Source organism: Trachypithecus francoisi, unplaced genomic scaffold (genome assembly GCF_009764315.1).
Source record: "Trachypithecus francoisi isolate TF-2019V2 unplaced genomic scaffold, Tfra_2.0 Lachesis_group10, whole genome shotgun sequence".
NCBI lineage: Eukaryota > Metazoa > Chordata > Mammalia > Primates > Cercopithecidae > Trachypithecus > Trachypithecus francoisi.
In genome coordinates this window covers 26,822,279-26,848,807 of record NW_022681455.1, presented here as the reverse complement: position 1 = coordinate 26,848,807, position 26,529 = coordinate 26,822,279, and the positions used below count along the sequence as shown (strand labels likewise).

At 43.8% G+C, this 26,529-nt stretch overlaps 2 protein-coding genes and 1 pseudogene across 34 annotated transcripts in view; all 3 read left to right on the top strand.

The window, feature by feature from the left end:
* LOC117088317 (butyrophilin subfamily 3 member A2) overlaps positions 1–26,529 on the top strand; it is a 134,447-nt gene that overhangs the window by 20,487 nt on the left and 87,431 nt on the right. For 2 of the 15 annotated variants that reach the window (XR_004439154.1, XR_004439147.1), the window contains exon 10: positions 14,222–14,354. The exons of 10 other annotated variants lie outside the window; for them this stretch is intronic. The gene's annotated coding sequence lies outside the window, so the exon portion shown is untranslated. Of the gene's footprint in view, positions 1–3,880; positions 4,705–14,221; positions 14,562–26,529 lie in introns of those variants that run through there. 3 more of the 15 variants (XR_004439141.1, XR_004439143.1, XM_033219517.1) reach the window with 3 other exon arrangements.
* On the top strand, positions 6,969–16,989 carry LOC117088345 (annotated as a pseudogene). Its single transcript, XR_004439166.1, has 9 exons — positions 6,969–7,058; positions 7,319–7,668; positions 9,060–9,340; positions 11,607–11,806; positions 11,975–11,995; positions 12,090–12,116; positions 13,037–13,063; positions 13,483–13,509; positions 15,263–16,989. The product of XR_004439166.1 is annotated as a butyrophilin subfamily 3 member A3-like (transcript).
* The window catches only part of LOC117088314 (butyrophilin subfamily 2 member A2), a 62,747-nt gene continuing 58,161 nt past the window's right edge, over positions 21,944–26,529 (top strand). For 12 of the 18 annotated variants that reach the window (XR_004439129.1, XR_004439128.1, XR_004439126.1 and 9 more), the window contains exons 1-3: positions 22,126–22,178; positions 22,778–22,889; positions 24,004–24,351. Coding sequence is in view for 12 of the 18 variants with exons in the window: in XM_033219507.1 (XP_033075398.1) it covers positions 22,808–22,889; positions 24,004–24,351 (430 nt within the window). In the remaining 6 variants the exon portion in view is untranslated. Of the gene's footprint in view, positions 22,311–22,619; positions 22,735–22,777; positions 22,890–24,003; positions 24,352–26,529 lie in introns of all 18 variants that reach the window. The other 6 variants (XM_033219504.1, XM_033219503.1, XM_033219502.1 and 3 more) reach the window with 6 other exon arrangements.

The following is a 26,529-nucleotide window of genomic DNA, read 5'->3' as shown; positions in this document are numbered from 1 at the left end:
GAGACCTACTAGATGATAGATTCTCAACAAAAATTTGTTGAATCACTGAATTCATTTCTGCCCCATTTCACATCCATTTCTTTCCCAAGACTTATTTCCCAGAGTTCTGTATAAAGGACTGCATGAGAAATGGACCCAGGGGCCTCATACTTTGGAAACTACAGAGTTCAATGATACAAAGTATTGGGCCCAGAAACTCCTAATCTGAAGCTTAGCATCTCAGCTGCTTCTCTGTGTCAAAGCGACTTGAATCCTCCAGGCTAGGGTCGGTTGATTTTTCTTACTGATATAATTTCAAGCAACACAGCTTCTGATAGACTGTGAATTTAAAAATAAGCAAATGAATAATTAAATAAATAAGGATGATAGATGGATAGGGAATGATCAGTGGTATGGATTATAATAAAGTAAAAAGGTTTAGTAAAATATTAACTATATCACTATAATCTACATTGTAGTTATATTGGTATTTACTGAAAATTCTTTCACCTTTGCTTTATGTTTTAGAAGTTTTATGATAAACTGTTGGGAAGGAAAAAGGGGAGGGAAAAATTTTGATATTCTGCTGATAACAGAGACCAGAAGTACCATTGGCTTAAACAAAACAAGGGTTTTCTTGTTGTTTTGTTTGTTTGTTTGTTTTCATGTAAAATGAATTCAGATGGTGGCAGTCCAGGGCTGATCTGGCTGCTCAGAGATGTCATTCATGACCCAGCCTTCTTCTGATTTCATTCTCTGCTGTCTCTGCATGTGGCTTCCAACCTCAAGGTTGCCTCATGGTCCCAAGAGGGCTGCTGCATCTCCAGTTCAAAAGTCTACATCCTAGGCAAGAGGAAGAAGGAAGTACGGAGAGTGTACCCTCACACTTCCCGCTATTTTGGCCTGCCTTTTGAAGGATCTCTGGGAGAAACACAAGCCCACAACTTTCACCTACAAACTATTGGTTTCAACTTAATCCCTTGGTCTCCAATAACTATGAGATGGAAGAGCATATTGCAGTACCCAAGAAAATTAGGCCTTATCACCAAGAGGAAAGAGGGAATGTATGATTCCGAAGCAACCAGCCATCTCAACCAGATACTGCACAGCCTAAATTCAAACATTTACAATATAATCAAATTCCATCAGCCTGTCACATCTTAGCTTTAGGAGCTTTGATCACTGACTTGCAAATCCAAAAAGTGTGTTTTGAGGTCCTAGGCCACAGGAAGTACCAGTTTGTCCCACAGACCTCTTACAGAGATGGCATTCACAGTCTATCTAGTATCCAGCTTCAGAGAGTATATACTCCACTGGCAGCACGATAAACAAATACACAGGAAAATACTATATAGCATAAGCCAGGAGCTAAGGACGAATAAAGATGCTCAGAAACACCTGCACTAAAAATTTCCCAAAAAAGGTAAAACATGTCAAGTAACACTGCCTCTGGAAACCAGAAAAATTATATTATTTGATAACAGATCCTAAGCCTGGATGTTGGAGGTGCTTGAAAATGTGCATTGTGTCTGGCTTTCTTTCCATTTATATGTTATTTGACTTTGCAGTAAAATCTCCTCCTCCTCCATGTACCCATATTCATGCAAGCAAATGTTAGCAAACTGCCACAATAGCATTTTAATTAGTGCACATCTGTCTCTCTTCACCACATTGTAATCTTTTCCCATTTTGTTCTGCTTATATTTCTATTATGATAAAAGACTTAAGACAAGTAAATACATAGAAATACTTATATACATGTACGTGCAAGAATGATTCAAATAGATAAACACAGAAACACAAACAGTAAGGGAGGTAGGGCTGGAATTTTACTTCAACGTGTATAATTCAATGTACTTTCCGTTTTCTTTTTTTTTTTTTTCTATATTTTAGGAGGACAAAACTTATACATTAAACTTCATTTCTTTTTTTTTGTTTTTGTTTTGTTTTGTTTTGTTTTGTTTGTTTTGTTTTTTGTTTTTTTATTATACTTTAAGTTCTAGGGTACATGTGCATAACGTTTATATCATGTATAACTCCCCAATGCAATCCCTCCCTCCTCCCCCCTCCCCTGATAGGCCCCAGTGTGTGATGTTCCCCTTCCCGAGTCCAAGTGATCTCATTGTTCAGTTCCCACCTATGAGTGAGAACATGCGGTATTTGGTTTTCTCTTCTTGTGATAGTTTGCTAAGAATGATGGTTTCCAGCTGCATCCATGTCCCTACAAAGGACACAAACTCATCCTTTTTTATGGCTGCATAGTATTTCATGGTGTATATGTGCCACATTTTCTTAATCCAGTCTGTCACAGATGGACATTTGGGTTGATTCCAAGTCTTTGCTATTGTGAATAGTGCCGCAATAAACATACGTGTGCATGTGTCTTTGTAGTAGAGTAATTTATAATCCTTTGGGTATATACCCAGTAGTGGGATGGCTGGGTCATACGGTACATCTAGTTCTAGATCCTTGAGGAATCGCCGTACTGTTTTCCATAATGGTTGAACTAGTTTACAATCCCACCAACAGTGTAAAAGTGTTCCTATTTCTCCACATCCTCTCCAACATCTGTTGTTTCCTGACTTCTTAATGATTGCCATTCTAACTGGTGTGAGATGGTATCTCATTGTGGTTTTGATTTGCATTTCTCTGATGGCGAGTGATGATGAGCATTTTTTCATGTGTCTATTGGCTGTATGGATGTCTTCTTTGTTTTTTTTTTTTTTTTTTTTTTTGAGACGGAGTCTTGCTCTGCCACCCAGACTGGAGTGCAGTGGCCGGATCTCAGCTCACTGCAAGCTCCGCCTCCCGGGTTTACGCCATTCTCCTGCCTCAGCCTCCCGAGTAGCTGGGACTACAGGCGCCCGCCTCGTCGCCCGGCTAGTTTTTTGTATTTTTAAGTAGAGACGGGGTTTCACCGTATTAGCCAGGATGGTCTCGATCTCCTGACCTCGTGATTCGCCCGTCTCGGCCTCCCAAAGTGCTGGGATTACAGGCTTGAGCCACCGCGCCCGGCCTGGATGTCTTCTTTTGAGAAATGTCTGTTCATATCCTTTCCCCACTTTTTGATGGGGTTGTTTGTTTTTTTCTTGTATATTTGTTTGAGTTCTTTGTAGATTCTGGATATTAGCCCTTTGTCAGATGAGTAGGTTGCAAAAATGTTCTCCCATTCTGTAGGTTGCCTGTTCACTCTGATGGTAGTTTCTTTTGCTGTGCAAAAGCTCTTTAGTTTAATGAGATCCCATTTGTCAATTTTGGCTTTTGCTGCCGTTGCTTTTGGTGTTTTAGACATGAAGTCCTTGCCCATGCCTATGTCCTGAATGGTATTACCTAGATTTTCTTCTAGGGTTTTTATGGTATTAGGTCTAACATTTAAGTCTCTAATCCATCTTGAATTAAGGGAAGCCCATCAGATTAACAGCAGATCTCTTGGCAGAAACTCTACAAGCCAGAAGAGAGTGGGGGCCAATATTCAACGTTCTTAAAGAAAAGAATTTTCAACCCAGAATTTCATATCCAGCCAAACTAAGTTTCATCAGTGAAGGAGAAATAAAATCCTTTACAGATAAGCAAATGCTTAGAGATTTTGTCACCACCAGGCCTGCCTTACAAGAGACCCTGAAGGAAGCCCTAAACATGGAAAGGAACAACCGGTACCAGCCATTGCAAAAACATGCCAAAATGTAAAGACCATCGAGGCTAGGAAGAAACTGCATCAACTAATGAGCAAAATAACCAGTTAATATCATAATGACAGGATCAAGTTCACACATAACAATATTAACCTTAAATGTAAATGGACTAAATGCTCCAATTAAAAGACACAGACTGGCAAACTGGATAAAGAGTCAAGACCCATCAGTTTTCATTTCAACCTTCCTCAGTGATTTTTTTTTCCCAGCAGCTGATGAGAAACATCACCTCTGAGCCAATCAAGAAACTAATTCTTCCAAAGAGAGATTATTCCAATTCCTCACGGTGACCTGACAGCCTCTGCTTTCTTTTTCCTCTCTTCGGAATGAGAGACTCAACCGTAGTAGAAAGAATGGAGAACTATATTAACGACCCTTCTTCAGTGGGCTGTGATTTTCAAAGGGGAATACTAAGTTGTAAGTAGGGGATATTGATTACAGCCTGGGTTACAATACCTGGGAGGACTGTGGCTGAATCACTGAGAGCGGTGAGTGGGCATGCAGGGAGAGTACTCACCCAGAGAAAGGGTGAGGTGCCTATGTGTGTGTGTGTGTGTGTGTATGTGTGTGTGTGTCTGCATGGGCACCCCCACACACTCGTGGGTACGCAGGGAGAGACAAGTAGTGCAAAGAATAAAGACCTGCAGATGTTGGGATTTGGTGGAAGGAAAGGGAGACAACATAAATGAAGAAATATTCCAACTGCATGTTCTTAAGAACGTATTGTGGTCAGAAAAGGGCAAAAAAGTCTCTAAAATCTGTTCTGGCCAACTCAAGCCATCTATTCTAGAGTTCTAGAAAGAGATGTGCCTTATAGATTCATATGTAAATTTGTTCATTACAGAAATATTTATAATATAGAAAAATCTGAACCAGCATACATACACAACAGGTGGGGGATAGACAAAAAATGCGTGATTCAATCATAAAAGAGATTTCCATGCAGTCTTTAGGAGTTTTGTTTTTAATGAAGGGCAATTATTTCTAATTTTAACAATGTTGGATCCATACATTAAACCTTGTTTTGTATCTTTTAGGAAAAGTATGTCTTTTTCCTTCCATTCATCATTTCCCCAAAACCTAACATATGTGTTCCAATGGATACAATCCATTTCATTGTATGAATATACAATTATTTTTTAATACTTTCCTAGTTTGGCTATTTCAATTATCTATATTTGGCTACTGTAGATTTTATTATACTTAACAGCCTCAGGCATAAATTTTTGTCTTAATTGCTGACTGTTTTTTTCCTTCAATACTAATTCCAATAAGTGGAACTTTTGGGTAAAACATACAACTTCTTTTTTTAAAAAAGCAGTTCCTTGGTACAGGATGTAACTTTTTAAAGATGCTTGCTGTATATATGACCAAAATGCTTTGAGAAATATTCATATTTCTACTACCAAAGTATATGATTACTACTACAGAGTTTTAATTTTATTGATTTATAGAAATGGGGGTCTCATTATGTTGCCCAGGCTGGTCTTAAACTCCTGGGCTCAAGGGATGCTACCACCTCAACCTCCCAAATTGCTATGATTACAGGCATTAGCCACTAAAACTTTTATTCCTTTATGCTTTCCTTCATTTGCAATATTGACTGTAATCAGGAGGGAAAAAATATCCTTTTAAAAAATGAAAATATATGTCTCACTTTAAGCAGAGCAGAGAAATTGTTAACTCAGAAACCAATGATAATAAAAATGATACTCCTTCTGTAGCAACATAAAGAGCAGTTTTGGGGAGCAGAAGATGCGGTGAAATGCAATGTTTAGTGTGGGTTGGTGCAAGATCCAGGCAGGGGTGGAGGATGGCCAGCTGCATAGACCTCTGTTCCAGTGCTTCCTCTTCATCCCTCTCCACCTCCCTCTGCAGACCTTGTTCTCAGAGGCCATTCCCAGACCCAGGTAGCCACAGCAGCAGGTGTTATGGCTGCAGTCCTCATGCTCCTTTGATTTAGAAGAAACTGTTGAGGATTAGTTTTTATTGAGTAGCTAATATGTTCCAAGCAGTATTCTCACTCATAATAATTACTGTTGAGTAATACATGAAAAATTTTAAATTTAAAGCATTTCAATATTTTAATAGTAAAGGGAGCAAAAGGCCAAAATGTCCTTTCACTCACTTAACCTCCGATCTTCAGTTTACCATGCACTTTTTTACACACTTTTTCAGGTGTTTACATCTATATGTGGAAATGTATAGTTTTGCTTTTGTTTTTCAATTGAATTATTAGTATAGTTCTGCAACATGCTTTTTGATCACTTAGTGTGTCTCCATTATCTAGGTTATGACAATAAATCAACTCTTTTTACCTGCTGCATTGAATTCCCTCCGAGGGATGAGCCATCATTCCTCTAAGCAGTCTCCTGTTGGGTGGCTGGTTCAGTTGGTTACCACTTTTATACTTTAAAAATAGTGCTGCAGTGTCATTCTTACAGAGGTTTCTCTCTGCACCCATGCAAGTACTTTGCTGGACTAGACATCAGGAAGTGGAATTGCTGGGCCAATTGTGCACATTCTAATTTCACACTTAATGATATTGAATGAGTAAATAAAGTTCCAATGGTTTTGTCCCATGCCTGAGATCACACAGCTTGTGAATCTTAGAGCCTTTACCTATTGCTTACCTTTTTTGTGTCCCTAACACTAACATAGTAGGCCTGGCCCATTGTGGGTGCTCAGTAAATATTTGTTGAATGACTTTATGAAGGAAGAAAGAAAAGATGAGTAAAGCCTGGTCTTATTTACAGCTCTCTGATCTCTAGCCTTGAATTAAATGTGGTGGGTTCAGCCCCTGACTGACTCCAGAGCCCCCACCAGGCAGTCTGCCTGAATCCCACCACTGGGCCATGACTTGACCATGATGATGGCCAAGAGTTGGGGCTTTGAGGAGTCCATGGTGTTGGACACCCTCTGTGGTGGACCCCAGTGGATCCAAGGAGCCCAGTGAAGAGGGTCCTGCATGAATCAGAGGGGGATAGTGGAGGGTTGGACAGGGCAGGAGAAGTTTGGGTAAATGATAGGATTCTGAATATTTTCAAGCAGTAGAGTCAAGGATTTCTTGATTGGATAACATGTGCATTATACATAGACATGTTTACAGGTAATTTTCCATGTTGGAACTCAAAAGTAAAGACCCTGAAGGACGGACATTTTTGGCACAGGTAAGATCTTCTTCTGTCACCGTAATTGAGTTAGCCCTGGGGAAGTGGACCTTTCCCTGTGGAATCCTATAGCTTCCTCTGGGCCAAAGTGTCTGCTCCACACCTTCTGGTGTCTCCTGATATGCAGCACGGATGAAAATGGCAAGTTCCCTGGCCTTTCTTCTGCTCAACTTTCATGTCTACCTCCTCTTGGTCCAGCTGCTCACTCCTTGCGCAGGTAGGGAATGATTCCATGATTGTTTCTGAAGCAGACAATTATGTATTAATGTCCTCATAGAACTTTTGACTCCTTCGCAAACCTGAAAGTCCATCCCAACTGGAAGGATCACATGTCACTAAGAGACAAAGAGTGTTTCTGTTAGCATTGGGCTCCCCTCTAGGTTCTCTGTATCTCTTCTTCCCTGTCTGAGAAGCACCCTTCCTCTCATGATCCCAACTCCAACACCCTCTGATGGAGCCTACTCCTTGTGACAACAGCTCAGTTTGCTGTGCTTGGAACCCTTGGGCCCATCCTGGTGAAGACTCTGATCTGCACTGTCACCTGTTCCTGACAGTGAGTGCAGAGACCATGGAGCTGAGGTGGATAAGTTCCAGCCTAAGGAGGGTGATGAACATGTATGTAGATTGCAAGGAAGTGGAAGACAGGCAGAGTGCAGAGTATCGAGGTAGAACTTCGATTCTTCAGGATGGCATCACTGCAGGGAATGCTGCTCTCCGAATATACAATGTTACAGCCTCTGATAATGGAAAGTACTTGTGTTATTTCCAAGATGGTGACTTCTATGAAAAAGCCCTGGTGGAGCTGAAGGTTGCAGATGAGCCTCCAGGTTTTGTTCTGAGAACATTTCTCTGTAGGATCTAGAGCAGATGCAGAGTTCCTCTTCCAAAAGCACTGCAGACACTACTGGCTGCTCACTAGCAATTGTCTGCACTGCCTTCCAGCTTAGCTTCTCTGAGGCCCTTAAGAAAGACACAGGGTTTCCTTTAGGAAGAATCCCTGCTATACCTTACATGCTCGAGTAAACAACTCCCTCCCCCTGGAGAACAGAGATATAAGGGAAGTGAAGGGTGAGGGATAGGAAGCATAAGAAACCGTCTCTTCAGTGGCTGGTCCACAGTCATTTTGGTTTAGTTGTGTAACAGACGGCTTCTGTTGTGTCTCCAAGTGCACACTACCATGGGCCCTGGGAGGTGGAATAGTGTTTGTATCTGCTGCCAATATTTTCCAGTCAGTGGCTCCCAGAGACATTTTTGTAGTAGAATGAGGCATGTTTCTTACTTGTTGCAGTGAGGAAGAACACACATCCTGGGGAGCTGTGGCAGTATCTCAGTAAGAAGGTGTTAGAGCAGACTTAGTATACAATTTGGGCTTGTGTTAGGGGATTTCAGGGAGGGTTTATAGACTTAGCCCTCTGCTCTGGATGAGATACTGTCAGGAAGGTGTGGGGAGATGAATTCTGTGAGTGGAACCTTAATCAAGCTTATCCAGGAGGAAGGAGACTAGGGCGAGACTAAAACTGTAACTGATGAAGAGGCAGCAATTCCTAAATGCCGATGGGGGATGTTTGGTCATTGTTGTGGTACAATGTTCATGTTTTTCTCTGCACTCACATATGACATGGGGTGTTCTTGTTTTTCCCATGATCTGTCATAGTGACAAAGTACTATTTTCTGTGTTCTGTGAAATTGCTCATGTTCAGCAGGAGGATACCAAGACCTGGTGTCAGGTTCCAAATGTCTGGGATGCCTTTTTTCTTTCTCAGTGCAATCCCTTGCCTCAGGGTTTCTGGTTGGGTTTGGTTTAAGAGGAGCTATAGCAGACAATGGTAGAAGGAAGAGAAATGGGAGAGGTCTGGTGCTTATTCCCTGGCTTCCTTCCTGCAAGTTACCCTCAGGCTGGCTGCATTGCCTTGCAGAAGATCATAGCTCAACTCAGGAACGTCTTCAATCCATAAATCTCTTCTTTTATGTCTCCAAAACAGCTCCCTCTCCTCCTCCCTCTGGTAATTGGGGTGGGTGGGAATAGCCCCACTGTTACTGACCCTCGGATACTGCACTAGCCCATTTAGTTTTCTCCTCATCATGACCACATTTGCGTAAATAGCTCCTGAATGAAATCTTCCTTGAATTATCAAATGTGAGTCTGCTATTGATTCCCATTGAGACCCTCCCTGATACAGGAGCTCTCAAGAATTTAGGCCAATTTATCCTTCCACAGCATTGGGTTCTGATATTCACATTGAAGTGAAGGGTTATGAGGATGGAGGAATCCATCTGGGGTGCAGGTCCACTGGCCGGTACCCACAACCCCCAATACAGTGGAGCAACACCAAGGGAGAGAACATCCCGGCTGTGGAAGAACCTATGATTGCAGATGGAGTGGGTCTGTAGCAATAGCAGCCTCCGTGATCATGAGAGGCAGCTCTGGGGAGGGTGTGTCCTGCATCATCAGAAATTTCCTCCTGGGCCTGGAAAAGACAGCCAGCATTTCCATCGAAGGTCAGTACCTGCTTGGCCTCAGCTTTACTGAGTTGAGCTGTGACAGGTGATGAAGGGTTATGTGTGAGTTGCTACTGTGTGAGTCTCTGTGGTCAACATGGGTGTCTTCACCACACGTAAGCTTCAAAGCCGAGACCTGGAGGTTCCTCCCTGCTCCAGGGAAGCTTCCCCCGCTCTAAAAAGCTATTCATGCCACAAACATTCACTGAACATTTCCTGTCCGACAGAAAGTGTGACAGGCAACGTGAATTGGGGAAAAACGTTAAGAGAAGCTCATTATGTAAAGTCAAATGACAAAATGGGAAAACATATATGTATTTACAAACTCATAGAAAAAGAGCTAATCTCCTTGAAACAGAATATTTTGAAAACTGAGTAAAAAATTTTAACAAAGATCATGAATTGTTAATTCACAGGAAAGGAAATAATCCACAAAAGGGTGCTCATTCTCACTCATTAGGGAAACATATAGGAAATCATGTTTCACTTATGATATTGGCAAAAATCAAAACCACACTGCCTTGCTTGATAGCACATGGCTATGGCAGGAATGTAGGAAGGCAGTGACTCTCAGTCATTTGCTCATGTCACTTGTATTTTTGGTGTGCGTTAGCACAACCTCTGTTAGGGAATCTATCCAAACTACATATTTATTTATCAAAAATTCCGGTTCTGGGAATTTATCTGATAGATTAGCTTGCATTTGTATGAGATGATCCATAAAAAATGTTTCTAGAGTGTTCGTTTGTTTGTTTTTGAGAGGGAGTCTCACTCACTCTGTTGCCTAGGCTGGAGTACAGTGGTGCAGTCTCAGCTCACTGCAACCTCCTTCTCCTGGGTTCAAGAGATCCTCCTGCCTCAGCCTCCCCAGTAACTGGGATTACAAGCATGCACCACCACACCTGGCTGATTTCATATTTTTACTAGAGATGTGGTTTCACCATGTTGGCCAGACTAGTTTCAAACTCCAGACCCCAATTCATCTGCCTGTCTCAGCCTCCCAACGTGCTGGGATTACAAGTGTGAGTCACCATGCCCAGCCTGTAAAAAGTTTCTTATAGCATTGATTATGATTGTACAAGGTTAGAAGCTACGCAGAAGCTCACTGATGATGAACTTCCATAAAGGAAATACTGCCCAGTTGTGAAAGAAAAAAGAGATGATTCTTTCTATACTAATATGGAAAGATCTCCAAAACACAATTTATCCAGAAACAGCAAGATGCAGTGATGTGTATAGAATGTCATTTTTAGTTTAAACAAGAGGAAAAATAAGAATATATTTTAATTAACATTTTTTAGTTCTCGGTTGTGTTATTTAATTTACATTTTTAAAATTTAACAAGCAATCTTGTAACACTCACTGTACATCAGGCACTTTATTTATTTATTTAGTGACAGAGTCTCACTCTGTCAACCAGGCTGGAGTGCAGTGGCACAATCTTGGCTCACTGCAAGCTCCACTTCCCAGGTTGAAACAATTCTCCAGCCTCAGCCTGCCAAGTAGCTGGGATTACAGGCACACGCCACTACACTCAGCTAATTTTCGTAATTTTGGTAAACATGGGTTTTCACCATGTTGGCCAGGCTGGTCTCGAACTCCTGACCTCAAGTGATCTACTCACCTTGGCCTCCCAAAGTGCTGGGATTACAGGCATGAGCCACTGCACCCAGTCCATCAGACACTTTATAAGTATCAATTTAATTCTTCTAACCTCAGGAGATGGGTATTATCATTACCCTCATTTTATAGATTAGGCCACCACAAACAGAGAGGTTATATATGTAGTCCAGCATCACATTGCTGGTAACAAGGGCGAGCCAGCATTTAAACTCAGGCCCTCTGACTCCACAGTTTATGTCCCTAAGCATCATATTAAGTGGACTAAGGAGAAGTTAATAGAGGGAGGGAGGGAGAACTGGGTAGATGGGAGAGTTGCATGACTTCATGTATTTGTAGTTTTTGAACCATGTAAATGTGTTACCTATTGAAAAAATATTTAGAAAAAAAGGAGTGTGATTCTGCTCAAGTTAATTTCCATATGAGAGGCAGACATCTCAAGATAAGTAATAGTAGTAGCTTGTAGTGAGGGTTTACCAAAGTCTTCTCTATAGTCCTCTGAGACTTTAGGGAGAGAACGCTTATTTAATCTCGTGAGATAGATTCACTGCCCCTGACCTGGGCTAAACAGCTAAAGCTTGGGGTGCTGCAGGCTGGGGAGGCTGAGTGCACCAGCACCCATGACCCACAGTTCTCCCCTTCACAGACCCCTTCTTCAGGAGCGCCAAGCCCTGGATCACAGCCCTGGCAGGGACCCTGCCTATCTCGCTGCTGCTTCTCACAGGAGCCAGTTACTTCTTGCAGCAAGAGCAGAAGGAAAAAATTGCTCTGTCCAGGGAGACAGAAAGAGAGCGAGAGATGAAAGAAATGGGATATGCCACAAAAAGCAGGAAATAAGCCTAAGAGGTATCCAAAGAGAACAGAGAATCTAAGCCCCAGGCTTGCATGCCCAGCCTGAAGATTCCACCCCCATCCCCACCCTGACACTGCATCATGTTTAAGGTTTATTTTCCCGAAACCCCCCTCACCCATAACTGGTCCTTTTTTTTTTTTCTTTTTTTGTTTATTTTCCAGAGAAGCTCCAGGAAGAACTCAGTAATTTCCCATTCCCCAGGAGACCCAAGCATGTCTTCCTATCCCCGCTTTGAGGGCCTTGATAACTCTTCCTTCCCTGTTCATTCCATTTTAGAGAGGAGTAAAATCCAGTACATGGCTCGTGAGTGGCTCTGACGTTTTCTCTGAATTTGAATCTATGACTCTCTCTCCTTGGGTATTTTCCAGCCCACAAGTCTTTGTCCAGGTTTGAAAAGTGGTCCTGGATGTCTTTACTCAGGAAAAGAAAACAACTGTGGCTCTTTGGATCAACCACCCAGAAGGAGTCTCTCTCTCTCTCTCTCTTCTATCTCTCTCTCTCTGAAAAAAAAAAAAAAAAAAAGTCTTCAATCTCTTTGTACAGGGGGGCTACAGACTTTTATGCCCTAAAAAGCCCTGAGGAATATCCAGGGGTGCACTTCAAAAGGAAGAGGGAAGAGAAGGATGAGGTGCATTTTCTATGGCAGGAAACTTACTTGCTGTTTTCCATAATCTAGAGGATGTTGAAAGGAAAACAAGAATGGAAGATTTAAGAGCTAAGAAAATTAGAAAAGAGAGAGGGAGAAAAGTGTGTCTAATAACGTGGAGTAACTACAGTGGCTCAGTTGGTACAGATTTATTATAACTGCTTTCAAAAACTAGTCCCTGAAGTTGTTCATTAAATTTCCCAAATTCTGCTTAGAGCAAGATAGTAGGAAATGATACAGATTGAGAAGGATGGATCTTGTACTCCTAGACATACACATATAGACATGGTGACACCTATGCCCAGGCACAGGAGTATAGACAGATTCAAAATAGATTGGCAGGACTCCATTGGGAAGGAACTCTCACAGTGACTACCTTGCCACTAGCATTCAACCAGTGTTCCCAGACTGGATATTACGAAGAAGAGGTGAAGAGAGAATTGAGCATGCAGAGTGAGACCGTAGGGAAGGGTGAAATAGTCAAAAAGAAATACTAAATGGATGCAAAAGGAAGCAGAAAGGGCCAACACAGAAAAGACAGAGTTCAGGTGACATCTCTACCTTTCTGTTATTGTAGGAGGAGAGATGTCTTCAGCCTATCATGGTGAGTGAGCCTGATGCTCTCTGAGTTTGCTGCGTTACAGGCCATGAATATTTCAACCTTTTCTCTGCTGTGACCCATTAACGTTCTCAGTTGGATTAATCAGATCTAACCCGAAGACTCTATTTTGTGTGTTGAGGGGGTGACTTCTGCTTTTCTGGAGCCTCTGAGAGACTGCTGACCCCGCACATGCCCAGGCAAAGCCTGGCCATGCAGCCTGCACCCCTCATGACACAGGGAGCCAAGCCTGACATTGTTTAGAAGGTGCCACCTCTTATCCATCAGAGCTGTAGAGGAGGGAAGCTGAACCCTGGAAGAGACTCTGAAGAAAAAGCAGAGAAAACGTGTAGTGAAAGGAGAATGGAGTGTGGAAAAGAACAAAAATACTGACCTTTTTCTTATCTGTGTCTCCTTCCTTTCAGAATGGAAAATGGCCCTTTTCAAGCCTGGTGAGTAAATCACTGTATGTTCCCTGGACCAAACAACCTGAGGGACCATATACCTTTTTCCTCCTCCAACTCTTGTGATTTGGGGGAGAAAAGTTGCCTTGACTTCCTTCATGGATAGGAAGACTCATAAAGGGTGGAGCTGAGGGGAAGGAGACACACACTGAGTGATACTGCAGGGAGAGTAAGGATGGAAATGCCAAGGAGAGGAGGCGATGCCTGCCCAAAGAACTTTGTCCTTCCCAGGCTTCCCATGTCTCCTACTGACTGTGTCTCCTCAAAGGTTTTAATGCTTCTGAGTTTTGGATTCCACATTTTTAAATGATGTTTGCAAACTGTGTTTTGTGGAAGTTGATGTGAAGACTGAAGCAATAATAAATATGCATTGGTCAAAAACCTAGTAAGAAAGAGATGATGAGTTCAAATTGCATGGTTGAAGAAGGTTTGCGGAAAGGAGGGTTAAGGAAAAGCAACGAGGAAAAGTGCAGTGCCCCCATGGTTCCCAACAGTGGGGAGCTGTCTCCACCCCTAGCCTGCGAGGGCTAGGAAAGGGAGGCAGTTACTGGAACCCAGAGAAAGAGGTAGCTCAAAGACAGGGCTTCCTGAGAAGAATCATCAGGCCTTGTTAGAACAGCACCAGCTGCTGCTGGCAGGGAGGAAGCAGGAAAATAAATGGTGTGTCTCTCCTTTCTTTCTCCTTCCAATCTCCTATCAGGGCCTCCCGTTGGCCAAACCCAACGGCAAACCAAAGGACAAGGGAGCCCAGTGGCACTGTTCTTAAAGGACAGATTCCTGGGGCCCAGAAGAGGGTGGAGAAAGCTGAAAGGTGGAGAGTGAATCTGGAGCATATAAGTCCCCACATATAGCCTGGCACAGAGACTGCCTTGCAGCTATTAGAACATCAGGAGCTTCCTTCATGCCCTTCTGTGGGCTGAGTAAATAACATGATTGCCTTATACAGCGCTAGAGATTCGTATGTTTATCCCCATTTTTCAGGTGAAGAAATGCTTCAGATGAGGCTCCACCTTGTTAAATAAATTGGATGTATGGAAAAATAGACTGCAGAAAAGGGGAACACATTTAACTCACGAGTGGTCAAGTGAAGATTGAAAATCAACCTCTGAGGGCCGGGCGTGGTAGCTAAAGCCTATAATCCCAGCACTTTGTGAAGCTGAGCCGGGCAGATCACAAGGTCAGGAGATCGAGACCATCCTGGCTAACACGGTGAAACCCCATCTGTACTAAAAATACAAAAAAAAAAAAAAAGCCAGTCATGGTGGTGGGCACCTGTAGTACCAGCTACTTGGGAGGCTGAGGCAGGAGAATGGCGTGAACCCAGGAGGCGGAGCTTGCAGTGAGCTGAGATTGCACCACTGCACTCCAACTTGGGCAACAGAGTAAGACTCTGTCTCAAAAAAAAGAAAAGAAAATTAACCTTTGAGTATAAAGCATCAGTGGGCAGAATCAATGTGGGGAGGGAAACAACAAAAATGTAGAAAAAGGATCCTTGTTGCTTCTTGAGGCCATATCAGGGTATTAGGTTAGCCAGATACTGACCTTACTTTCATTTCCCCTCTGGTTACAAGACCCCTGGGGCTTTCACCAATGACACTGATGAGAGAATCACATTCAGGGCAGGCTAGGGATGCCAGGTTCTGGAAGGATCTCCTCAGCATGGCCCAGGCCTTGCATGCTCAGGCTCTGAAATCCAGGAAAAATGACTGACCCCATGGACACCTCCTCAAGCTCTCTGCAGTGTATGTGATTCTGGATCCAGACATGGCAAACACCATCGTTCTTGTTTCTGAGGACCAGAGGAGTGTGCAGCCTGCTGAGGAGCCCCATGACCTACCAGACGACCCTGAGAGATTTGAATGGCGTTACTGTGTGCTTGGTGTGAAAACTTCACATCAGGGAGTCATTACTGGGAGGTGGAAGTGGGGGACAGAAAAGAGTGGCATATTGGGGTGTGTAGTAAGAACATGGAGAGGAAAAAAGTATCCACCAGAGAATGGATACTGGACCATGGGGCTGACTGACAAGAATAAATATCAGGCTCTCACTGAGCCCAGAACCAACCTGAAACTTCCTGAGCCCCTAGGAAAGTGGGGATCTTCCTGGACTATGAGAATGGAGAGGTCTCATTCTACAATGCCACGGATGGATCTCATATCTACACCTTTCTGCACACCTCTTTCTCTGAGCCTCTGTATCCTGTATTCAGAATTTTGACCTTGGAGCCCACTGCCCTGACCATTTGCCCAACATCAAAAGAAGCAGAGAGTTCCCCCGATCCTGACCTAGTGTCTGATCATTCCCTAGAAACACCAGTGACTCCGGGCTTAGCTAATGAAAGTGGGGAGCGTCAGGCTGATGTAACATCTCTGCTTCTCCCTGCCCAGCCTGGAGCTGAGGGTCTCCCCCTCCACAACAACCAATCAGAACCATAAAGCTACAGGCACACCCTCAAGCACTTTACTGATATTCATTCGATTATTCCATAGGACCGTTGTTTGAGTTTGGTGCCACCTTATTGTCCCCTTTATACAAATAAGGAGACTGGGGTGTAGAAAAGTGCATTGACTTTACAAAGTAGACATGACTAGTGAACGACAGAGCTGGGATCTGAACAACAATAACTAACATTAATGGAGAACTTAAAATGTTCTGAATGCTGTGTTATGGGCTTTGGTGAGTGTCAGTCCTTTAATCCTCACAACACCCCATCGGGTAGTCTCATTTTGCAAGTATGAAAGCTGAGGCAGGGCAACATTAAGTAACTTACATAACTCATATGGTAATTTGTGCAGTTGGGAGATGGTCAGCCTCAGTCCCTGGCTAATTGCCCTTTTCTTTTCCAGCCTGATTTTTCCCCCATGGGAAGAACCCCCATGTAGCCCTGAGGTCCCCTTCCCAAGGCAGCTCCAGGATGGAGATCACTGTGGGTGGTTGTGGAATTGACACTCCTATTGACTCCTTCCCAGCTGATTGTCAGAGCTTTAGGCCCAGCACTCCTTGGAATGGCTCTGCAGAGTGTCTTTGTTGAGAGAATAACGTCATAGTTCCCACATGGCCTGTGACTTGGAAAGAGACTAGAAGCCACACTCAATGGGGCACAGATGTGTGCCCACCCAACAAATGTGATAAGTGATCGTGCAGCCAGAGCAAGGCTTCCTACGGTCAAGATTTCTAGGCAGAGCAAATACCCTAAATATCCTCTGTGATAAAGGTAATTTGGATGAAGGAAGCTAGAAGAATTACAGGGATGATTTTAATCCCGCTATGGACTCAGTCTCCTGGAAAAGGATCTGTTCACTCCTGATCATTGGTGGATGTTAAACCCATATTTCTTTCAACTGATGCCTACTAGGGAAAACTGCTCCTCATTATTATCACTATCACTGCTCACCACTCTATCCCCTCTACTTGGCAAGTGCTTGTTAAGCTCTAGTTGTTCAATAAATGTGTTAATAATGCTGACTCCTCAACTTGGCTTTTTCTAGACTGTGGTGTCTACTCAGTACAGTAGAGTATTCTGCTCACCCACTGTACTCACCACAGTCTCAGTTTACCTCACTGCAGCATTTTCACAAAACCCTTATCGGATGCATCTTCTATTGCTGCCATCTGAATTACTAGAAATTCATAGACCTAAAGCAACACAAATGTATTATCTCACTGTTCTGCAGGTGAGAAGTCCCACAGGGATCTCTCCAGGCTAGAATCAAGGTGTCTACAGGTTGGATTCCTTTCTGGAGTCTCTAAGGAAGAATCTGTTTCCTTGCTTATTCAGATTGTTGGCAGAATCAGTTCCTTTCATTTATAGGACTGAGGTCCCAGTTGTTTCCTGGTTTGTACCCACTTCTAGAGGCTGCCACACTCTGCCCCCTAGCTCCCTTCCTCCATCTTCAAAGTAGCAACACCACATTGAGGCTCGTCTCCTGGTTCTTTTTCTCCATTATATTGCTCTGATTCTTTTAACTTCTCCTTTTTTTCCTTCATTTTATTTATTTACTTATTTTTGATAGGGATTCGTTCTGTCACTCAGGATGAAGTGCAGTGGCGTGATCTCGGCTCACCGCAAACTGTCCCCTGGGCTCAAGCAATCCACCTACCTCAGCTTCCCGAGTAACTGGGACCACAGCCCACATCACCATGCCTGGGTATTTTTTTTGTAGAGACAGGGTCTTGCCATGTTGCCCAGGCTAGTCTCAAACTCCCGAGCTCAAACAATCTGTCCACCTCGGTCTCCCAAAGTGCTGGGATTATAGGCGTGAGCCACCGCGCTCAGTATGCCTTTTACTTTTAAAGACTCCTGTGATTTGACTGAGTCCACCCAGATAGTTTAGAATAATCTCTCTATTTTAAGGTCCATAATTTGAATTCTGTGTAAGATCCATTTTGCCATGTTATACATTCTATTCGTAAGTTTCTTAGTGGATATAGCTCAAAGGGGAGGGTGGGGGAGATATTCAGCCCACCACAATGATTTGGGAAGTGATCCCAGGAAACACAAAAGCAGAAATAAATTGAGAAATGAGAGAAAGCCAATTACATGAGAAATGGGATAAAGGGTTCACTCATGAGTCAGTTACCATGTGGATAACTTGGCTCAATCCCTTGTAGGACTCTCTAAGAAACCACATGAAATGTGTGATACAGCTCAGAATCTTCCTAAGGACTATGGGACCTGGGACTTTATCTCCACTTCCCATCCTCCTTTGCTTGAATTGGTTGAAGGTTGGCCTGGGAGTGTTAATTCTAATGCACTTTAAGATTGAGCTATGTAACTGCAGAAAAGCAACTGTCACGGGTGTGGTAATGCTCACAGGCAAAGGAGAAGGGAGATACTCACTGGAGGTGGGAAGTTTGTCATCCTTCCAGGAAACTGTGCCTCAGCTATCGGCAAGCTGTGATAGGCCAAGAGAATATGGGACGGGGCATCAACAACGCCTGTTCTAAGGGCTCTACCTCTGAGAATATAGTGAATGCCTTTCAAAGTCTCTCTGCCCTCCCTGCACCACATTTTTTTAGCATTAGTGACCTCTTGTCTTCCAATACATGTCCATATCACATGGCCCTGCAGCTTCACCACATGGACTGGGTCTGGGATGGACACCTGACCCAAGCTAGGCCAGAGGACCAAGTAACATATGGCCAGTTACTCCTGTAGCAGATGGGTATGGGAACTGTGGGAAGAAATGTTCCATTCATGGTGTGGACTAAAGGATGGTGGATTGCAGAGAAGACCAAAGTAGATGAGTAGAGAGAAGGTTCCATATGGAGAGTTTAGGCAATTTTATCATGTTTTTTTCTTCTAGAAGCCCAATATCATTTCTTCTCTTTGAAAAAATTTGTTCTGTTGAGACAAGGTAAATGTACTAGCTAGTATTGCGACAGTCGTAAAATTTGGAAGCTTCATAAGCATTATAATATGCTCATTGATTCTGTGAGTCAGGAAACTAGAATTTGAACAGGACAATGTAGAAATGGATTTTCTGTGTGCCAAGATGCCTGCAGATCCCCTTGGGGTACTCCATAGCTGGAGATGACACACCCATATTACTTTCAAAGATTGGAGTTTATTGCAAACCAACAGTGAATCAGTGCTCACTCTGGGTCCTGGTTCTTCCAGGATTGGCTGGTCCACCATGCCCATAAAGAATCTTTCTGAAGTGACCCTTTCTGTCTCTTTTTCCCTCCCAGGACAGAGCATGACTGGGTTAGGTCATTACTATCTAACCTGGCACACCCCAGTAAAACCTGCTTTCTTCCTAAGCTACCCCATGGCTAACTGATCCTCTTCCTTCTCAGAACACACGTGTTTCCCTCCTGCTCAGATCAACTTTGGCAGAGGTTGAGGCCTGGCTTAGCTGGATGCTTCTGGCACAAGCTACTTCAAAGCCCTGGGCCTTATTTCTTCAGATAAAAATATGAAGCCTGGTCTCATCCTGGCTGGCCATGCTCTTAGACCCTTGCATCCTTCTCTTCTGTCCTTTCCCAACAGCTGCCCAGTCCCAGTTGGAATGTTCTAATACTGATGTATTTACCCTCATGAGTCACTCAACCCAGAATCCAATTTTAATTATAATCCAGAAACATCAGGTAATGAGTGAGGCCGCATAAGAATGAGATAGTTCAAGTGTCAGTTCAATAGAAAAAACAGTTCTTAGGTCTTTCTTTATCTTATTCTCATCAAATAGCTTTCTCTGTGGAAGGGACCTACTGATTCCTCCTTCCTGGTCCTTGAACTTCTGACCTAGAGTGGATTAATTGTGCTGCCATCTCTCTCTCGCACTCTGGTGCCAAATGATTCCAGAAACTGGGCCATGCTGTGGTGGAAATGACCTTACCCAGAGCATGTCACTCATGCATTGAACAACAGCTGAGAGCACAGCTTAGAGCTGGGCCCTGTAAGGAGAGAGGAATCACATCCTGCAGAAGTCTGTCTTGAGGAGCGGGTACTCCAGTCACAGCAAAACACAGTTGATACCTGTATAACAATAATACAAGACAGGACATGGGAACAGCAAAAGATTTGGGTGTCAGAAGAGGCTGAGAACGCTTCAGGCAGGAACATCCAGAGTTGTTTTTGGAGGAAGTAGGCATGAAGGCTGGGCAGGATTTCAAGGCATAGAGATGAAGCAAACAATTCAAGTGAAAGGCATGGCATGGGAAAGGGAGCGCTGGCCACAGAGAGTGCAATGTTGTGATGCAAGGCCACTGTGGAGCCATTGCTGGCGTATTAGCTGTTAAGTTTAGAATTGAATCAGAAGGGAATTGGAGGCCTCTAGACTACCCATTTATTTATGTATATTTTATTATTTATTTATTTAGAGGCAGAGTCTCACTTCGTCACCCAGGTTGGAGTGCAGTGCATGATCTCGGTTCATCCTAACCTCTGCCTCCCAGGTTCAAGTCATTCTCCTGCCTCAGCCTCCTGAGTAGCTGGGATTACAGGCATGTCCCACCACACCCAGCTAATTTTTTTTTTTTTTTTTTTTTGGTAGACATGGGGTTTCATCATGTTGGCTATGCTGGTCTTGAACTCCTGACTTCAAGTGATCTGCCTGCCTCCCTCTCCCAAAGTGCTGGGATTATAGGTGTGAGCCACTGCACCAGTTCCAGACTAGGTATTTAGACATTTGAGGGGTTATTGACAAATGGGCCTCGGGAAGATATCTATACAATGACAAGATTGGATTCTGTGGGGGAGGGATTATGTGGGGGAGGGATTATGTTCGTGGGGAGGAGGGTATGTGTGCTGGTGTGTGTGTGTGGTCCCTGGACCTAACCCCAGCACCTACTGGCAGAAGGTCAAGACCAACTAGAAAGTCTTTGCCCACTTCCATCTTCTGCCCTCACCAGAATGCCACCTCCCCGTGGGAAAGGGTTTTTAATCCTCACTCAATAGTCTCAGCACCTCTTTTTTTTTTTTTTTTTTTTTGAGACGGAGTCTCACTCTGTTGCCTGGGCTGGAGTGCAGTGGCCGGATCTCAGCCGGGTTCATGCCATTCTCCTGCCTCAGCCTCCTGAGTAGCTGGGATTACAGGTGCCTGCCACCTCGCCCGGCTAGTTTTTTGTATTTTTTAGTAGAGACGGGATTTCACCATGTTAGCCAGGATGGTCTCGATCTCCTGACCTCGTGATCCGCCCGTCTCGGCCTCCCAAAGTGCTGGGATTACAAGCTTGAGCCACTGCGCCTGGCCTCTCAGCACCTCTTATCCAATATCTTTGGAATGAGCAACCAGACCTTCATAACAGCCACTGCAACTACTGTCTCCTTTCCTTTGCTACCTCTCCCATTCCAGTCATGCCTGCTTCCCCTCCCGCGCACCAGACCCAACCTCCAAAGCCAGCAACTTGAACAAGAATCCTCTGGCTTTGGAAAGAGGGCAGCTTATGTTTTCCTCCTCATGTTTCCTCCCCAACAAAATCACCCTCTATATAGGGAGCCCTCTCCTTGTGGATACCAGCAAAGCCACTGACACCTTGGGGAATCTCAAGGCTTTGTAAAAGAATGAAAGGAGAGAGAGAGAGAGAGAGAGAGAGGGAAAGAAAGAGAAAGAAAGAAAGAAAGAAAGAAAAAGAAAGAAGAAAGGAAGGAAGGAAAAGGAAGAAAGGAAGAGAAGAGAGAGAAAGGAAGAGAAGAGAGAGAAAGGAAGAGAGAGGAAAGAAGGAAGGGAGGGAGAAAAAAAGGAAGAAGAAAACGAGAGAAAGAGAAAGAATAAAGGGCGAGGGAGACATGAAAGAAAGAGAAAGGAGGGAGGAAGGAAGGAAGGAAGGGAGGGAGGGAGGGAGGGAGGGAGGGAAAGAAAGAAAGAAAGAAAGAAAGAAGGAAGGAAGGAAGGAAGAAAGAAAGAAAGAAAGAAAGAAAGAAAGAAAGAAAGAAAGAAAGAAAAGTCTTGCTTCCAAACAAAGAAAAAGGAAATAGAAATACCTAATAACCCCAAAAGGTTATTTGCTGCTTGAGATTTTGGAGGGTTTTTTGTGTGTATTCTACCTAGTAACTGCTGAGAAATAAGGCTCGAGATACCATTGGCTAGTTCTGCCGCACTCGGCCAATCCTGGGCTCTAAACTGTTCAGTGGCAATCTTGGAACTTTTTGGACACCCAGGCAACAGGTCCCAGATCCCGGCTCCCGCAACTCCAAACATCGCGATTAATGGGAGGTGAACAAAACTTTTGTCTTCTCTTTGGGATTCTTTGTTGTCTGATGGTGACTGTGCCCATGGGTGAGTTGTATCGGAAAATCGTCATGTGAGGATCACAGGGGAAAAGAAAACAGAGGTTAATTCTAGAAGGTAGGAAAGGGAGGGGAAGCGCTACAGCTCCGGGGTGGGGCGGTAAGTGCGGGGAGCGGGATCTGCTCTGGACAGGAGAGGGGGTCCTGGGAGAGAGGAAGCCCACTGGTGGGGAGGCGCTGCCTCTCCTGGCTTTACCTCGGGTGTCCCGACCTGGGTCTCGGGGACGGGGAAGTGGAGGGAGGAGGGTGTGAAAGAATCTAGGGACAACTAAAGAAACCGGACTCTGGCCAGAGAAGTGAGCTGAGGAAGGTGGAAAACGGCCCCCTTGATCTTTGCATTGATGGTTTACTTCGTGGAATGTTTAAGGAGTCCCTCTCTCGGGAGATACCTGAGCCCTGAGATATGCAAGCGACTCCAGAAGCTGGGGCACCGATGAGACTTACTTGAGTGACAGGAGAGGCTGGACTCGACCAGCACCGAGGTACCAAGACTCCTAGGCTAATTTTCCTCCTCTGTAACCCTAGGCCTGTGGTCCCTCCCTGCCCTGGGTGCTCATGGAACCAGCTGCTGCCCTGCACTTCTCCCTGCCAGCCTCCCTCCTCCTCCTCCTTCTCAGCCTGTGTGCACTGGTCTCAGGTAGGGATGTGTGCCACTTACTGCTGTCACCTCTCAGAAAGGAACATCAACCCTGTAGTCTGCAAAGGGAAAGAAGGAAGGACTGTGGGGTTGTTGACTTATCCTTTCATTCTGAACATGTTCACTGAATTTATACCAGCACAGTCCAAAAGAAATACAGTGAGACACAAAGGTCAAGTGCATATACAAGTGCAAATTTTCGAAAAATTTTTTAACTTTTAATTTATTTGTTTATTTATTTAAGAGACAGTGTATTGCTCTGTCGCCAGGCTGGAATGAAGCAGATGGCGAATGAGATCATAACTCACTGTAACCTGGAACTCCTGGGCTCAAGGGATCCTCCCAATCTCAGCCTCCCAAGTAGCAGAGAGTTCAAGCAAGGGCCACCACACTCAACTTCAAGTTTTATTTTTTGTAAAGACAGGGTCTCACTATTTGCCCAGGCAGGTCTCAAACTCCTAGCTGTTAAGGATCCTCCCACTTTGGCCTCCCAAATATCTGCAATTACAGGCACAAGACCCTGTGCCTAGTCTACTTTTTATTTTAAAAGGTAAAAACATACTTGAAATGAATTTTAATAATATATTTTGTTTCATATAATCAAATATCAATATTTAAATGCTTTGTTAATAGAAACTATTGCCAATGAGATATTTGACATTTTGAAATTTTAAATCTTTATAATCTGTATGTGTTTTACACTTAAGAGTTCATTTCAATTGGAACTTAAACATCTAGTGGATAGTTAACACTAATTGTTAACACTGCCCTAATGGAAAGTTCAAGTTTACACTACACTCAGGCACAGTGCTAGATTGCAGAATGGAGGAAAATCTCAGTGGCACAGGGTGCCCAGGGCGGGCTCCCCAATATTTCCTTCATGAAGCAGGAGCAGCCTCAATAATTACTGCTCCCAGGGGTGGATGCTGCCGACCGGCCACAGCTACTTGTCCCTAGAAGGGTTCTCAGCCCAAGAACCCCTGTGGCCTTGGAATATCTGCTTCCTTTTGTCCCTGGAATTTTTTTTTTTTTTTTTTTTTTTTTTTTTTTTTTTTTTTGCCTTAAAGATGTGATAACTGGTGTCCTTGTCTGATTCTGCCCCTTTGTTGAACAGCCCAGTTTACTGTCGTGGGGCCAGCTAGTCCCATCCTGGCCATGGTGGGAGAAAACACTACATTACGCTGCCATCTGTCACCCGAGAAAAATGCTGAGGACATGGAGGTGCGGTTGTTCCGGTCTCAGTTCTCCGCCGCAGTGTTTGTGTATAAAGGTGGGAGAGAGAGAACAGAGGAGCAGATGGAGGAATACCGAGGAAGAACCACCTTTGTGAGCAAAGACATGAGCAGGGGCAACATGGCCCTGGTCATACACAACGTCACAGCCCAGGAGAACGGCATCTACCACTGTTACTTCCAAGAAGGCAGATCCTACGATGAGGCCATCCTGCACCTCGTGGTGGCAGGTGCATCTCTTCATTTTGCTTTGTTACTTTGGCACAGTGTACCTTTTGGGGAAAGTATGTCTCCTAACTTCTGGCCCATTGCAGACCAACGGATTTCTATCTGGAGTCCCCTTTCACAGAGAGTCGCTTTTCCTGCACAAAGGCCACATGAGTGGGTTTGCTCTGCTAAGCTATGGGTTTCACTTCTTTTTTTTTTCAAGACAGAGTCTTGCTATGTTGCCCAGGCTGGAGTACAGTAGTGCGATCTCGGCTCACTGCAACCTCCACCTCCTGGATTCAAGTGATTCTCCTGCCTCAGCCTCCTGAGTAGCTGAGATTACAGGCATGCGCTACCATGCCCGGCTAATTTTTGCATTTTTTTAGTACAGATGGGGTTTCACCATGTTGGCCAGGCTGATCTCAAACTCCTGACCTTGTGATCCACCTGCCTCGGTCTCCCAAAGTGCTAGGATTACTGGCGTGCGCCACCACGCCCGGCCTGGGCTTCACTTCTTCAGAAGCACACTCATTCCTCAGCTGAGGCCATGAGCGGGGGAAAATAGTTAATCTCGGAAAAGAAAGTCTTATGCCTGCCTTGGCATTGAACTGTGCACTTCTGAGAGTGAAAGGAGACACTGTCAAAAATTGTCCTGGGGCAATCAGAATCAATAAAAACTGCCCAGAGAACTACGACATATGAAATCTTATTTTTCGATAAATATTAGTCTTGACATTTTCTTCTTTCCTGAAATACTGATTGCAGAGAGAGTGACTTACATGTAAATAGGTGATTTTATTAAATTGCAACTAAATACAGAAGCAAAATTATGTGTAATTCCTGCTAACTCCACAGAGAAAGACTAAGAATTTAGCTGGGAAAAAAATTGGCAAGGCTTCAGCATAGAAATGCACTTAAACTGGGATTTCTGGGAGTTCGTTAAAGTGACACTGAGTGATTACTTCAGTCTTGGGGTTAGTGTATTTTGCTTTAAAAGGTATATTTCAGGACTGAAAAAGCCTTTAAGGTACAGAATAATTCATGGTGGTATTTCAGTCCATCAGACCTGTGGAGGCAAGGACTAGGAAATTGGATTCTTCCCAGGAGGCCCCAAATCATAACAGGTAGGAGACCCCATCTTTGCTACTCGCAAAGGCAACCTTACATCTGATTAAAACAGAACATTGTGGAAGGAGGGCTTTGACCCATTGTCATGACTGTGTTCACAGCAGCACTGCAGTGTTGCCCAGTAATGAATGATTTCTATGTGGCAGGGACCCACTGCTCTTTCTCTGTAAAACCAACCCTGTCCTGACCTTCCCCAGTCTAAATTGGGTTGCTGTAGGACTTTTTGTTTGCTTGCTTATTGTATTCTGCTTGTTGGATTGGTTGGTGGCTGATCTTTCCCTTAAATCTATTGTGTCATGTTACCCGTATTGAAACCATGGAATGTTTTGTAGGAGTTTGTTTTCCAATTTGCTGAGGTATTTTAATTTCTTTTCTAATTCAAGATTTCTGTGTGAGCCTTCAAATGCACAACTAGTTTTTTTCTCCTGACAAAAATTAAACAGAGCAGAAAGCACTAGGCTTAAGTGATTGCTTTAATTTTCTTTCTTTAATATAATTTGTTGGGAGACTTTACAAAGGAATTATTCAGGAGAAGTTTGGATGGTCACACACGGCTGAAGGATCTCCCAGGACCATGCTTTTGCAGCTCTCTCACTCTGGGTATTCTCTTTCATTGAAGATTCTAGTAAAGATAGAATATATTTAGGATGAGCCTGAATTATTAGGATTTTTGGTGATGATCTCTGACATTAAGGAGGCAATATGGTTATCTTAAGATCCCAGGGGCATCCAGATATTTCTAATACATTGATGTTCTCAAAGAACTATAGGAAAATTCTCTATTGGGTGGAACCTCTGGGAGGTAAACAACTGTGAATTAGAATAAGAGTTGGCTTTGCCAGCTGGCTCGGTCCATTCTCCTAAAAACCATCACCACCTATGGAGATAGATAGCCATGATGATGTGAGGCCCTGAACTAGACAGAAGTGTCTGTGACTTTAGTTCAAAAAGTTTCTTAAGATTTAGCCAAGGCTGAGCATGATGGCTCATGCCTGTAATCCCAGCACTTCGAGAGGTCAAGTCAGGTGAATTGCCTTAGCTCAAGAGTTTGAGACCAGCCTGGGCAACATGGC